The sequence below is a fragment of the Zophobas morio genome, unplaced genomic scaffold (genome assembly GCF_036711695.1).
Source record: "Zophobas morio isolate AGI-343-1 ecotype UQ-CSIRO unplaced genomic scaffold, CSIRO_AGI_Zmor_V1 ptg000068l, whole genome shotgun sequence".
Taxonomy (NCBI): domain Eukaryota; kingdom Metazoa; phylum Arthropoda; class Insecta; order Coleoptera; family Tenebrionidae; genus Zophobas; species Zophobas morio.
Window position 1 is genome coordinate 13637 of NW_026972173.1, and position 16023 is coordinate 29659.

General features: G+C 29.4%; 2 protein-coding genes across 2 annotated transcripts; one reads left to right on the forward strand and one right to left on the reverse strand.

Moving 5' to 3' along the window:
- Nucleotides 1-1496: 1496 nt before the first annotated feature.
- On the reverse strand, nt 1497-11190 carry LOC135143638 (glycogen debranching enzyme-like). The gene is made up of 54 exons (XM_064075533.1): nt 11090-11190; nt 10811-11005; nt 10685-10761; nt 10566-10629; nt 10368-10492; nt 10157-10216; nt 10058-10098; nt 9823-9923; nt 9661-9739; nt 9447-9553; nt 9311-9392; nt 9140-9251; nt 8984-9079; nt 8860-8922; nt 8756-8801; nt 8632-8693; nt 8495-8578; nt 8331-8431; nt 8197-8261; nt 8071-8147; nt 7962-8021; nt 7843-7899; nt 7675-7787; nt 7553-7628; nt 7323-7371; nt 7143-7251; nt 6970-7056; nt 6835-6916; nt 6703-6769; nt 6507-6639; nt 6353-6450; nt 6235-6296; nt 6034-6177; nt 5798-5841; nt 5389-5487; nt 5018-5165; nt 4865-4959; nt 4752-4806; nt 4604-4685; nt 4507-4549; nt 4375-4455; nt 4197-4317; nt 4019-4138; nt 3857-3951; nt 3716-3798; nt 3587-3657; nt 3451-3527; nt 3178-3217; nt 3048-3118; nt 2891-2994; nt 1982-2063; nt 1803-1930; nt 1660-1723; nt 1497-1577 (listed from the first exon to the last, which is right to left on the reverse strand). Exons 1-54 carry the CDS (start codon nt 11188-11190, stop codon nt 1497-1499), a joined length of 4659 nt encoding a protein of 1552 aa, XP_063931603.1.
- A 989-nt stretch (nt 11191-12179) lies between these two features.
- On the forward strand, nt 12180-15958 carry LOC135143639 (IST1 homolog). The gene is made up of 11 exons (XM_064075534.1): nt 12180-12256; nt 12309-12391; nt 12459-12556; nt 12887-12974; nt 13282-13365; nt 13422-13510; nt 14032-14086; nt 14234-14273; nt 14534-14587; nt 15762-15824; nt 15894-15958. Exons 3-11 carry the CDS (start codon nt 12552-12554, stop codon nt 15956-15958), a joined length of 543 nt encoding a protein of 180 aa, XP_063931604.1. The 5' UTR covers nt 12180-12256; nt 12309-12391; nt 12459-12551.
- Nucleotides 15959-16023: the final 65 nt, after the last annotated feature.

The following is a 16023-nucleotide window of genomic DNA, read 5'->3' on the forward strand; positions in this document are numbered from 1 at the left end:
AGGTTTGTCTTCTTATAATTTTCAATGTAATAAGCAGTAGAACATTCTAATATTTAGTAGAGTTAATAATTTTTATTTCGGTGGATGTAATAGATTAGTTTATCAGGCTAGCAGGCTTGCGAAAATTCTGGGATTCCTTACTTTTTACTTTTTCACTTTTTCTCCAACTAACTACCAGCCATTCTCTTTTCGAAAGTGATAAATATTTTTTTGACAGTTCTAAACTTTCTAAATCTTATTTGTAAAAGTTTAGAACAGTGTTTGGAGTAAATTTTCAGAACACTCAATTTCTGTAGGTAAGCCAATATAAAGACGAATAAACAAATTTTAGTATATCTTATAAATTTGTTTTTTATTTTTATAAATGGTAATTTCTGGTTTTGAATTGGTCGTCACACTGAATTTACTAGTTTTTTTAAAGCTTGCACCAAAGCAATTTTTTTATAAACCTGCTATAACTAATACTGCTTAATCTATTTCCCGCTTTATTGGGAGAAGATTAAGGGGGGTGACCTCCTTTACGAAAGTTAAGATCCCTAGGACCTTCTATGATACTGTGAAAACAGCGATATTATTAAATTTAAGCGTTTATTAACTCTTTTTTTTCTTGTGCATATACGGTTATTTAAGCTGGTGCGTAAGTAGAATATATAGCAAATCCAGTAGTACTGGTCACATAAAAAAATGCTAAGAGTTTTTCCTCTTCAACTCATTCTACATAAACTTGGAAAATAGAGTTTACTATATTATACCACACCGAAAAGTAGATTTATTGGGCTACTTTAATAATTGTAATCCTTTTTAATTTAGATCAGTTTATTCCTCTATTTACCATACTACCCACATTCGTTGTGGACAACTTTTTTAGGGCTAATCGACTTAAACTTTACAACATTATCTTAATTTGGTAGAATTATTTAAAATTTAAATGGACGTTCACTTACGGGGACAGTAATGTAGGTTTTGTGCTTTACAAAGTGTATTATTTATGGCGCATTTATTGCGTTTAACAACTAAACTTATAAAGGAGTTAATAGTTATAGAAAATATATTTTTCTTCTTTTAGCTGCTTATAAAGATAATACAACTATAAATTCCCTCTTTGGGATGCTTATGCTTTAATAAAAGCCGTCAATTTACTTGCTAAAGTCCAAAATTTGTTACCAAGTTTTAGCTTTACCTTGAATTATCTAAGATAATAATTAATTTTTGTTCGCTACCTGGCTGGCTACTATATTTTGATAATAATCATTCAAAGTCAGTGCTAATAATAAAAAATTGTAATTCCGTTGAGTGTACAGTTATCTTGTAACTAAAATCTTGCTTGCCAAACTTTTCCTATATACAACTAATGATGTAAAAGTGGTATGCACTAAGCTTATAGATATATTTCTCTAAAAGAAGTTAAAAGGCGTTAACAATTACCAAACCTTTTTTAAGAATAATTTTTCGAGAACAGAACACCGCCAGCAATTATAAAAGCATTAAACACATTCTTATATATAACAGTTAAAACAGTTTTTATTAATATTGTCAAGATCCCACAAGCATTCCAGAATACATGCGCTACTCCAAGCCTTAATAAAAATATTCCAATTTAATATGCGGAGAAAATAGATACAAGTAATATATTTAAATGAATTTTTGTATAAAAAAGACTTGTGTAGGATTGCTGTATGAGCAAAACTTCCCTCCAGCATTGGTGAGTTCATGAAGTCCTTTCCTATTTAATAAAAAAAAATAAGAACTATACCCCTAAATAAACCAATTAGTATCGATAAAAAGTGTATTAGTGAAACAACCAATCCGAAGCTTTTATTGCCCAGCGATGAGCTTGCAGAATACGGAGAACTTTAGATGTGGTTTCTGATTTTCCCGAGTGGAAAATTAACAAAGCTCGCAGGAAGTATCCCAACGTCCAAATCCACTCCTATTTGTATTAAATAAAATAATAAAAAAGTTTAAATATAAGACAAGTTACTGGGCCCTGGTGGTAATTAGCTCCTTTAGCAACAGAAGGATCGTAAGTATCATTATCATTATTGTAATCTCCCCGGTAAGCCCTGAGTTAGTAAAAAAGTTTGTTGACGGTATGAAACTTCCTTTTTTTTTTAATCTCATTTTACTAAAGGAAATTTTATAAAGGTCTTAATATAAATATATATGGTTTTAAATTAATTTACTAAGCTCAGTTGAATAAGAAATTATCTATCATAGATAATATTTTTTTATATTTTTCACACTACATCTTTATTAATTTTTAAGCTGCGTGACACTTATTACTCAATTTAACCAAATAAATAGCTTAAACCTAAACTTTTAAGGATACTTTGTGTAAATTGTACAAAGTTAACAGTATTCAGCGGGAAGTAACATAATGAACATTAAACTTTCAAAGTTTTATTTCGTTTATAAAATCTTTCAAGGGTTTGACAATTAAAGTTTCTTTGTTACTACTATTAAGGGATATATTTTTGAGATAAAATAAAGAATACTATTTGTTAGCAATTCCCTGGTGCTGGATACAAACACTAAACATAACTACAGGCATAGAACCAAAGCGTTGAACCAGAGAAAGGCTTCTTCGAAGATAACAACGCCGGTGTAAAATACTTTCATTAATATTATAAATTAAATTTTGTTTCCGTAATTGTTGCTAATAAAACGGCGCTAAAGAAAGAAATGTAGGTGTGCCTCAATAAGTAAACGTGAGTTGAAAGAGCACAAAGGACCAGGACTATATATCTGTTATAAAATAAGCTCCCCATGCAGAGACATCAGGAGTAAGCATTTTATTAATAAGCCTTTAGCCATTCCAACTTGAAGAAGGCCAAAACAAATAATTTACTGACTTTAAACAACTAGTATATATATACTGGTAAATATCGACCAGTCCTCGGGATCAAGGGTTTTCATGCCGTAGTGCCCCAACAAAACACTTTCCATGTTTTCAAGGCAGGCAATCGCGTGGTTCCTAACGAAAAGTTCAGGAGCCTGCAGTAATAGTTAAAAAAAACTTTCCACGCTTCTATACAAAAGGGGCGTACCACTACCATGGCAATGCAGATGTTTGGGCGTAGCTGGTAGTCTGTATAGACATTGGAGCTTCCCACAGTGTCTTTTAAGTTAAGAATAATAACAGTAATATTAACAGTAATAACAATAATTATAATATACCTTTATAAATATTTTTTCTGTGCACATGCTCGTTGTCAGCCTGTTAAGCAATAAGAAATGAAACAATTTTTATAAAAAATTTTAATATAGGATGATAGCTGATAATGGAGTTGCCTGAGTTTTCTTTATAAAACTTTATATAATAAAAACTTTGTAGTCTTGAATTTTTAAAAATTTTTTTAATAACATATCTTAATAAACTCACACGTAAGTTTTTCTGAGTAGCTCTTTTATTTAATAAAGAATGAGTAGTAAAGATGAATTTATTTTTACATTCAAAATATAAAAGTGTTTTTCAAAATTCTCTAAAAGCCTTTTATTCCAAGCCGCATAGCTCAAGGTTGATTGATCTTGATTAAAAAAAAAAATAGTTATTAATAATGCTAACCAATAAGGACGCCAAACGTGCCTAGAAGCTTAACAGAGTAGTGGCCAAACAAGGAGGGATCCTTCTGGTTTAATTCGCCTATCCAACGTAAACTGGAAGCAAATGTTCATTATTTTTCTAGCATGCTTATTCATAAAAGTTCTATTATACGTCGATTTTAATAAACCACTGATTTCAATAGAGGCTCCATCACGTGGGGTGGAGGGTTTTCCTTTTATCTTTGCCTTTTCCGACTATTATCATGAGTATTGTTAAAAAGTACTTTAAACAGTGGCTATTAATGATGCTTTCCTCCCCCATTTTATCCATCCAAGTTCCACAGTTAAAAGCGTTTCCACCTTGAATTAATCCAGTCTCAGAGTTTAAGGAGATATCAATTTTAAAGCCTAGCATTAGAGGTATTATTATTAACACTATTTTTACTTTAATTATTATTATTTTATATCAATTAACCTTCTTTTAACATATTGCTATCTAAATTAACACCGGCGCCCCATTCTTCAAAGTGAATTCCTCGGGCATGCTCTTGTAACACATAATGTATTAAGTCATGTAACTCAATATTGGCGTATTCTTATAAAAAAGTGTTAATAAATAATAATAATGATAAAAGTTATACGATTATATATACCGTTTCCAGAGAAAATGTATCGGTCCTGTTTTCTGTATTTTTTTATATCATCACTAGGATAAAGTCGATGGATTTTCGCTTTTAAAAAGTTTTCTCCTTCGTTAGAGAGTTTACAATATTCCTTAGATAAAGAAAATAAATAGAACTAACTTTTAATAACAATTATATACCAGTTCACCTGAATTGCTTGAAGCCAAAACCAGACAGCATCACGACAGTTGTATCGACTGTTTCTGCTTGAATCCAACAGATTAGGGATCTTTAATGAGGCATTTATGTATAAGCTTCGAATAACAACAAAGGTGTATACCAGGCCATGCCGAATAGTGCCAGCGAAGCCAATAATTAAAGAACTAAACAGAGAATTAACCAAGAGAAATGAAAATACTGCAGACATAGTAATGCACCGCGCTTCTGCATATCTTCCTGTGAGAAGAAGCAATCCTCGAAGCGAGATGAAGGTATCCCTACCCCAAGTCCTCATAAAGCCTGAAGAGTGCAGCGCGTAGTAGTAATAACTATAATAATATCGTTATTATTAAAGGGGAGTGGTACCCACACAAAAATGAGGAAGGCCGGCCGCCATGGTAATGCTCAAGTCTACATCATTCTAAAAAATACCAAAAATAGAGTCCTGTGGTATAACAGCACAAAACGGGTCCAGGGACCTGTGGTGGTAGGGAAGGGTCTCTGCACGCAATGGATTTGAGACTTCCAACCATCTGTAGGCTAACAAGCGCGAGATTCTGGGTAAAGTCGTCACCTTGTTAAGTAGTTATACATTTTACCAGTCAACAAGCACATAAAGTCCTTGTGATGACCTTTTTGAATAAAAACTGACATCAAACTAAATGCATGAAGCAGTAAAAGGTCCCATAGTTGCATGAGTAAAAGGTAGAAGTAGCAAGGGACTAAAAAGTAAGGGATGTGGCTTAATAGCATGAGAAGTTCTTTAACTACGTGTCCGAGCTAAAAAAACCAAATGGTTAGAAAAAAATTAACTTAATATTATAATACAAGTAATTTTTAAAATAAGTTGCAATTGGCCAGCATATTAAGAATAACGCACTTAAAAGCTTTTAACAGATATATAACATTTGTCATATGAACTGAATGAAAATTTTAAATTATAACAAACTAAACACCAATAATGTAATTTTATGTGTTATATGATAGAAAACACCTCCCGTACTTTTTTAGACCACTTGTATCGGCTTAAGCGGTTTATAATATATCCTGCAGCCCAAAGTCCTTGACGGAGATTGGTGCAAAGTGGATGTCCCAAATCATTCTATTTTTATATAAAATTGAACTGTTAATGGATACACAGCGAACGAACAGTGTTAGGTGAAAGTCCCTTGCGGGCATGAACTGACTGGCACATGCCCCCACCATTATTTAGCAAAAGAAGTAAAGCTCTTCATAATAAACTGTTAGGTTAGTCAAAAAACTAAGCAGACCAACAGGTCACTAAGGTGAGTAGAAAGCATACTTTTTTGCCATATATTACATGTCTCAATGCTGTCATATAAGTGGAAATAGGCTTACTTGAAGTTTATAATATAGCTAATAAATTAGACATGTTTTATTAAGTAAAATACCGTTAAAGCAATATTTTTTAAAACGGTGATAAAACCCTGAAGTCCTAAAGAAGGAAGATCAGTAATAATTAAGATAAGAACAAAAATATTTAAAAAGGAAGGTGCGCAAGTGAATTTAACTAATCCACATACATAGAAGATTTGTAATAATAATAATTAATTAAAGCACGAGGAAAAAGAGGAAGAACGCTCGCCAATTAATTTTACTTTTGCTGAGTCACAAACAAACGAAAAACCTGCGTACGTTAAAGACCCAAAGTTTGGGACGTAGTACGTGCTATTTCCGCTCTCTTCAACCTCCTCTTCTCTGGCGCAACGGAAAAGTATGAAGTTCAACTCAATCAATGATAATTCTTTTATTGAATTTAAAAGAAGGTCGTCTAAATAATAGATGCCATTAAATTATCTACTGCTTTGCATAATTTCATGTTCTATACTTTTATTTAATGGTAAAGTTAAGCTTTTCAAAGCCTTCTCTGCTTCGGCAGAAACTTTCGTCCTTTGGTTATAATAACAATGAACAAAGGTTACCAATAAATTTAATTGTTTTCAAACTTTATTATAAAAACGCTTCCAGGTATAAAATTTTCAGGCGTTACATAAACTAAAGTTTTTAAAGCTCCGTTCTCTACAAAAGACGAACTTTGGAACATCTTAAAGAAAAAGTTTTTAATGAAATTATTATTGCTTTTCCTATTAACAATTCTACTTTAATATTGTGATCATTAACTTGCAGGTGTGTTTGAAGGCAAACTTTGACTTCTTTTATCCCATTAATAAAATTTTTGTCTCTTTTAAAATTTGATAAAACTCTATTTGTTGACAAAAGACTTCTTCTTCTTCTGCAAGAATATTAATATTATTTTTGTTATTATTAAATGAAATCAAAAAAAAAAAAGACTAACTCATTAGAGCTCGAGTCGCTTTCTTCTAAAACAAGATAAGCCACCAACAATACTTCTTCAATTTCTCCTAAAAAAAATAAAAAAAAGTATTATTATTTCTTTGTTAATATACATAAAATAAACAAATAAAACCAGAAACAGCAATTGGAGAGACAATTTGGTTATAAGGGCCTGACCTTTCCGTGAAGGCCGAGTTGGTCACCATAATAAAAGACTATTTGGAACTAATAATGAAAGTAATAAAAAGGATAATACTTATATTGAAACCTGTCTTGTTAGTGGAGAATGACGAGTTATTGTTATAACATCATTGTTGACTTGATCAACGTAGATTTCGCTGAAGTTTTCCTCCGCCTTTATTATTATTATTATTATTATTATTATTATTATTATTATTATTATTATTATTATTATTATTATTATTATTATTATTATTATACCATTTTTATGTGCAGTTCATTTAAAACTTTTCTTACGCCAAGTAAACCATCCTCCATGGATACTGCGTGGGCACATGCATTACTCTCTTCCTTAAAGGGGGCATAAAGCCTGAAGAGCATATTAATAAAGTAAATGAGAGAAAAAGCTGGAAAGGAAAATAACAGTTTTTTCTATTAGACCTTTCCTCGTTGACGACGTCAATATAATGAGGGACGAGTTCGTCATACCCTTAGTAAAAAAAAAATCCTTCTCATGCAGAACTAACAACAGCATCAAACAAAAACTTGGTAGTTGTGTATACATAAAGGAAGTAGACTTTATTTTCGTATATAATGAAAAAAACTAAACTTTGTACTCTTATAAGAGGGATACAGTTAAAGAGAAGTGCTTCCACAAAAAACCTTTTTACCTCTATTGCTTGCAATCGCACAAGAAGCCATAGTAACAATGCACATGTTTGGTAAGACATTCCAAACCGTCCGTTTCTGGTACATTTTTTTTACAAATATATAAAAAGTTTAGAAGCTTTACAGTCAGCGGAGGCTCGTTGTCATGAGTTGCATCCGTAAGGAGAGCACGTGCTCTCTTTTCCTTAATTATTGAGCACTCCTTCATGCATTGAGGAAATGAACCAATAGGTTCTCCTTAGTAACCCGTATGAGCCGACCAGAATTAACTAAACGAAAAGAAGTGCGGTACCTCCATACCGGTGGATAAGCCTGCCGAGCTCTCGGCAGTCGGGAGCGGACATTGCCTCTGCGAGACGTGTAGTGACAACTGAAGGCAGTCAATCACAGATGGAATGAGATATAAGTGACCTCTTACAAGAGAGTCAATTCCCAGACGTTTGACAAATATATTATCCACGTCCTCTGAACCTAAAGACGGCGTTAGTCAGTAGGCGTTACTCTCCGACCTTTTACACGCCTGTAAACAGCTCGGCTATGACATAGAGATTGGGGCGCACTTGCCGGGCAACATTCAATAGGTGTTCGGCCACGTGACTAAAGCATGTTCGTATAATCTAACTATTATGTAATACTATTTGCCTACATCGGAGTTCCGTGGCAATTGTCAATTCTAAACCCATGAAAGTGCGTTGCAGAAAATTTTGTGTACTGTTTAAACAAATCGGGTTTATAAAATTCCTTTTTTTTGCCAATCAAAGAAAATTAAACACACTTCACCTCAGCCATGTGGTCCCATAGAAACGGACAGTCAGAGGGTTGCCCGCCATAGCGCAGTTTAACACAGTCGCCCCAAATAATAACTTCTCTTCGAAAATAAACTTTTTTTTAAAAAAAAGTTTAAAAACGTTTCTCTAGTGCAACGGTTACAAAGAAAGTTATACCTTTACTGTCCGCCGCTGCAAAGTCCATCAAGGGATTGCTGCCACCCATGATCCAGCCGTTATTCGCCAACACATACTTAAAGTCTATCATATAATTGGTTGTGGCTTTATGCTTCCTTCCAATAAGCGCTGCCTACCGTAGTTGGAAGTGGTGCAGTCCAACAATTCATTGTCTATCTTAAGTTGAGAAGGTTCAAGTCTATTCATAATAAAAGAAGCTAATTAATAATAAAAACATCAACAAAAATAAACTAGTAAAACCGCGTGAAATAACTGGCTATTAGAGGGCGTTTAAGCGTTATTGGGCCTTCATTCAATAATATGGTGCAATTAAGAGTGAAGAGGCCATAATAAACAAGAACGACCAAATAAGGGGCCAGTTCGCTCTAAACGTTCGTATCGGATAGTATATCTAATATTACTCAAAGCTGTTATAATATGAGAATAATAATAATAATAATAATAATAATAATAATAATAGAGGCCCACCCGCGCTTATATCATTATCATAAACTTCGTAAAACTCCAAATTTATTAAGTCAACAGCTCTTTTATATTCATTCATACATCGAACCATATATTGCTCTAGTTTTTAGACCGTATTAGTAATACTAATAATGATAATACTAGTAATAATTTACTTGCCTTTTGTTTCGTGTTTACTAAGTTTATAATAAAACAACTCGATTGCTTTAGTGATTTCGATTGTAACTGCATCGCGTGTACCCAAGTGAGTTGTCACACTTTTTCTTAATTCCTAAATTTAGCAATATTAAGATGATTGAAGACGCTTGATCCTTATTATTAAACCTTTACTTTGGATTCAAAACACAACTCATAAGAAGGTGAAGATTCCGAAGAAGAAAGTTCACGTGGCTCTTTGTCTTTAAGACAATTTCTAAAAAGATCTTTTAGATAAAGTAATAAGCGTTATTTAATTAAATCGAGAAACTGAAAGTGATTAAGGGTGTTGTTCATATTGATCACAAAGAATTCCCATAATTTTAATTCAGGCAAAACAGAATTGGCGAAAACCGTTAACAAATAGTCAATATCGCTCTGTAAAATAAATTTTTTTTTTTAAACTAACTTTTTTTTATATTATATTAACTACTTTTGCAATTTATTATCTTTTTACAATTAAAAAACTTTCTAAGTTTAAAGACCTCACTATTAATGACGGGAGAAACATCTTTAAAGTTAGTATTTGAAGACTGACAAGGTTTCGCAATTTTCTGAGAAAAGCTGTTAAAGTTTAATTTTAAATAAAAATTGATAAAAAAAAAGTTAGTTCTCATTGGAAGTAACTTAATAATTCACAATCCAACCGCTGCAAAGCCTCATCTAGAAGAAAAGCAGGTAACAAATATGGACTGTTTGATAAATTATAGCCACATTCAGGATGATCAAGTAGCCACGGGCTATCAAACTAAAAAATTTGCAATTTAAAAATATGAATATAATTAAAACATTAGTTGAATTTAAAAGTTTAAGGATGAAACTTTAGTTAAATTTAAATTCGACATGCTTTATAATATAAATATGGTGGAACTAATAAGTAACCGAAGTGTGGTTCCAAACAACATCAGTAAGAGATAGAACACCTGGTAGTTTTTAAAGCTTGTCGTATCGATTTGTAAAAAAAAGTTTTATGGTATTTACCTTGTTCAAATTCGAGCCAGTTTAAAACGTTTTTGAGTTCTTTTACGGGAGAGTAAACGTCTTTTACAATAAAAAAAATTAAGGTAGTTAGAAATGTATTTAATGTAAACTTATAAGTTTCCCTACAAACAACTAATATTAAAGTTCTATGAAATAATAATTGGAAGTTTGACTAAAGGTATATACACGTTAACATAATAATTATAATAACTCTTAAAGCATTCTTTATTAAGATCCAGTTGATTTTTAATAGAATAGGAAGATCGAGAAGCCCCTAATTGTTGAAGGGGAGTGAAGTGTACAAAGTTAAAGCTGCATTTTGAAGTAACTTTGAGTCTGCAGAAGGCGGTTGTTAACATCCATAAAGGGATTAAAGTGTTGAAGATGACTCATAAAAATTTTTTATCACCTTTCTTTCCATTCTGATATATGTCCTAGAGCTTTAACTAAAACCGTTTGCAAGCAAATAGCCCCTAACGACGATATATTGCCACAGCTTTTATTATTATTATGCTAATCAATGTAGACCTAAGGGAAGTCTCTTTCCATTCAATGATATTTTTGGTTCGACAACAAAGCACTCTTCTATAGTATCATTTTCTTGACTATCAATAGTATAATTATATAAAAATACTAATATAAATTAGAAAAAACCCTAAACAATAGGTCCATAGCACTTTAAAGTTTCCTGCTCTATGTGTTGTTATTTCCGCAAATTGAACTTTCGTACTATAAATTATTGACTCAGGGAAAAGTGATTTTTGAACACTAGCTTTGAGTTCGGGCGAAGTCGCAAAGCTTGTATGTACAGAAACTTTATAACCTACTAGCTCATCAGCTGGGATAAGCCTAGAGAAAAAAGTTAAAAGAGGAGAAAACCTTATTTACTTTGGAAAATATTTTAAAATAAGTTATAAAAGTTTGGAATATTACCTCAGCTTTTGTCCTTGGCCCAGTCTGAACAATTTATTCTGAGGAGTACTGTGTCTCCCGAGCTCAAAAATAAGTATTTCACTTTTTGTAAAAGCGGACATTTCTAATCTCTAAAGTTAAGATCTAATTGCTACTTGAAATCTTTTATAACAAGATAAGAGGCAACCAATAATAGAGCTCTATCATATACTATTAATCAACGCTAGAGCATATTGGAGGTTAGAGTCGACAAAGAATTTACAAAGTTATCATGCATTTAAAAATAATAAATGGTTAGTATAGCAGAATGTAAACTTTTACATCATGATGATATAAATAAAAAGGATAAGAGAGGGACCAAGATGATTTGAGACCTTTTCTTATAAAAGTTCTTTCATGCTTTTTATGATATTTTTTATTTTTTTCTTTTCATTTAAAAAATTTTGTTAATTCAAATGTTTATGGTAACAAAAAAGTTTTAAAAGAAGTGGTTTCCTTTTTTCTCATCTAAAAAAAAATTATGCTTATATGGGAGTACTAAAATGAAGAGGCAAAGGTAGATCTGCCTGTATCACTCCAAAATCACAAATGTATTAAGTAGAAATAATTTGGTAGAGAAATGAAAATTAAAGCACGCATTTTACTTAATGTAATAATATCCACCATTTTATCATCTCGTCAAATATTATATAAATCGCATATAAAGTTACCTTTATTATCCACTTAGTTAGACATCACATTAATAGGAAAGCAGTAAGCACTTATTCGACCTTGGAGAGGATTTTTACTTTTTAAAAATTCCATAGTTACTATCCAGGTAGGGTAACATAACAAATTACGCACGCTTTGCTTTAGTGAAAGTATTTGCTTTGCTTTGCAAACGCACCAATGATTCGACGCACGCGACAGCTAAACTCTCACTAGCGTAGAATGCTGCTTTTGCTCTTCTAGGGTAGTCTTGCGAAACTTTTTTGATATTTCAATATTTAAAAGGTTGCTTAAGTTTTATTTGCTGTTTATTATAATCTATAAAGTTAAATAAAAAAAAATTTTTCTTTGTGGTTTGCGCTTTTAGTAGATAAAAGTATAGTAGCTTCATGGGCCCCTCCAAAAAATTTGATCCAAAAAAGCTTAAAGTTTGCTTAACCATATCTCTACAACGTTTGAAAAATTGTCAAATAAAAAAAGGTTATTATTTTTTTTTACTTGTATTATAAGATAAAATATTTTATTTTTAAAGCTAATCAGCAACAAATTACTCGTAAGGAAATAGCTAAATTACTCTCTTTAAAAAAAGATAACAGTGCATATTTTAAAACGGAGGTTTCTCAAGTTTAACTTTTTATCATTATTATTATGAACTTAAAGTAATAATACTAAATATTGTTAGACCATTATATGTGAGGACAGACTTTTGGAAGTTTTAGAACTAACCGAGCTTTTTTGCCAACTCTTACTCGCTCGCTTTGGTTTAATTGAACATATGAAGTTCCCTATATTATATATTTTTGAACTTTTATATTTTTATTCATAGTATATTAGTTTATGCTGCTTATTTAATTTTTAAACTTATAAACTCAAACTTGTTTAAATTTTATTGATAAAAGTATTATATAATAATGTGGTTTATTATTAAAGTATTAAAATGCTTAATAAAACCAAAACAATAAAGTAAAGTAGTAAGATGTATAATATAAACTAAAAATATGATCCGGAATTATTTTAATATTTTAAAAATATAATACTTTTCTTCTTTAAAAATGCTTTCATAACTATTACTTTTTTTTCAAAATTTTTTATTTTTGGTTCGATCAACAGGTACTGCGATGATAGTATTCTCGAGGCTGTTTGCTCTATTATTTGGATCTCGCCTCGTCTGATTACCGAAGCTAAAGAACTAGAACAAGTGCTACATTTTATGCGCAATCCCTTACAAATAATAAATCTTAATAAAATCATCTTTACTGTTATCCTGTTATTTTGATTAACATTTCCATACTAGAATGCGCGGTTTTCCTTCTATATTTTTTTTTTTGTAGAATTTTAAATTTTTATTTATAATCCTGAAAGTTATAAAAGTTTTTATACTAATAATTATATATATATTAATAAACGTTTTTAATATATGTCTTTTATAGGAAAATTTCTTCTTTTTTTAGTTGCAATTAAAATAATACTTATTTAAATTTAAATTTAAATATATTATTATTTAGGTAAGAAATTGGCTCTTAGTTAAGTATGGAGAAGAATTTTGCAAGAACGCAATGGGAAATAAAGGCGACTGTGTAAATGAAAAGGTATATTAAATTTAAAAGTTATCTTCTCTTTATTATATAAATTTTTGAGATTACAGCTACTGAAGCGAACAGAAGTGCGGCCGCCTTCAAAAAAGCTTGTGCTTGCTTATATGAAGGAAATTGCGTACGCTGCAAATGTTGACTGGTTTTGCTTTCTATATAATTTATTTTAGTCATCATAAAATTGTCTGCAAAATTTTTTCGTTTAAATTACCGTTATAAATAATTTTGGTTCAGTTATTTAAAAAATTTGAAATAATATTCTTGTAGTTTTTGTTAAATACCTTTAATTTAGTACAAACCGCTTTAAAATAAGTATGAGTGAATTTTATCTTAATTTTTGCTAAGTTCCATAACTAGTACTAATTTAAAAAATTAGTTTGAATTATAAATTTACTACTATTACTATAAAAACTAAAAAATAGTATATTAAATTTTAAAAAAATTTAAAAATCTTTAAGTTGACAAAAAACTAATAACTATTTATTAGGGCCTGACTAATAGTATCTAAAACAACCAAAAATAATCCACAAATGAAATCTAACGTTAATAAGTTGTTGTCATCTAAAGTTCATATTGTTATTAAAATAATATATAATAAATTTAAAAAAAAACTGATTAAAAAATTTAATTAAGGAGTTTATTCTAATTGTAAATTAATTGCAGGGCTCCTCCAAAGACACCTTCTGAGACAAAAACTGAATCTTTGACTGAGGAGAGCGTATAAACTTTTTGTATTTACTACTTGTGGATTTAAATTTCTTCTGTTTTTCACTTGTGAATCATTTTTCTACTGATATAAAATTTAAATATTTCTACTGCCTTTACTAATTTTAAATTCCTTTTTTTTAAAAATTTTGCTTTAAAGTGTCCCTCGTCACTTCCTTCTCAAGAATTTGACCAGGAAGGTATTTTTTAGTTTCTATTAAATTCCTCTTTTTTTAACTTTTCACAGTTATTCGTTTTTTAAAATTAATCAGATTTAAAATTTTTTTTTTAAAATTATTTTAGTTTTGATAATTTATTTTTTCTTTAATTATTTAATAAATTTAATTTTTTTAAAAAAAAGATTTTTTGTTATTATTTTTCTTTGAGACTTCATTATTATTTATAAAATTTAGAGTTTTTATAACTTTTAATATATTTTACTTATATAAATTATTAGTAGAATCTCTAGATCTTCCCGCTCTCGATGACTTGCCGCCTCCTGGAAGTTCTTCCGGTACTTCTTTTGCTTTTACTTATATTATTTTTCTTTTTTACGAGAAAATAAATCTTGACTGTTTACTTTATTTATTTTTCTTGATATTTATTAAATTCTTTTTAAATATTGTTTTGGTAATATTTTCTTTTTTTTATTTTATATCAAACAAAATTACTTTTTATTTTAATCATAACTTTTTTTAAATATTTTTTTTCTGTACTTTTAATAAATATACTTTTTTTCTACTTATAAATTTTGCTTTTAAAATTTTTTAATAACGACTTTTTTTTATATTAATTTTGTTTATTTTAATGAAAAAATCAATTTTTTAATAATTATATATTTTTATTTTTATTTTATATTTTTTGCGAACGTGCTAAAATTTTTACTTTAATGTTTTTAATTTGGTCTTTAATCTCATTTTTTTTTCTGGTTTTATTAGTTTTAAAGAAATATTAAATTTTTTTAATAACATTTTTTTTTACTTTTTATATTTATTAAAAAGTTTACTTTATTTTAATTGAGTTTGTGGTTTGTAAGAAAGTTTTTATCTTAATTTATTTCTTTTTCGTTTTTATATTTAAATCAAAAGTTCTTTACTTATTTTGTTCTGAAATATTAAGTTATCACCATATATTATTACTTTTAATTGTAATAAGGTTGATAAATTCTATTGTTCGCGATAATGTGAAAATCTAAATTTGGGAGCTGTGCCTGTTTGCATTTTTGATTAAATTTTTCTTTTTTTTTTATAATAATTTTAAAGTAACTTATAATATTTATAAGGGTTTAAGAAAATAATAAAGTAATTCAGATTTAAAAAATAAGAAAAGAATTTTTTGTAAAAATTATTTTTATCTATATCTGAAGAAAGTATTAAAATAGAAGACGTTAGGACATAGCAGTTTCTTTTTTCTAGGAATTCTTCTTTTTTTTACTTCAGATTAGTTATTTAAGAAAATGTTGAAATCCATTTTGTGCTCACATTTTTTTTTAATAACGTTATAAACTTGCCGATTTCCATTTTTTTTGTTAAATTTATATATTTTATTTTTTTTCATTACTTTTCCTTTATAAAATATAAAATAAATCATGTTTGTATATTATATTCCTGAGATTTTTAGATTGTAAGTATCAAAAAAAGTTAAACTTTGTAACTAATAATAAAATTTCTGATATTTTTCTTAATAAGAATTTAGTGATCTTCCTCGCGATGCCTTAAAAAATATTAAAAGTAACTTAAATCTCTCTTCGGGTTCTACTTTTTCTTTTGTATATAGTAATTTCCAATACAATATTCTGTTAATTTTTTTATTTCAAACAGATTCTGCCTCTGACAGCCCTGACGACTTTTCCAATTTGATCAACAGATTTAATAATTTAAAGTAGATGAAACTCTTAGTTTTATAAAATTTCACAACTTTTGTACAATTTATAAATATAATAAAAATATT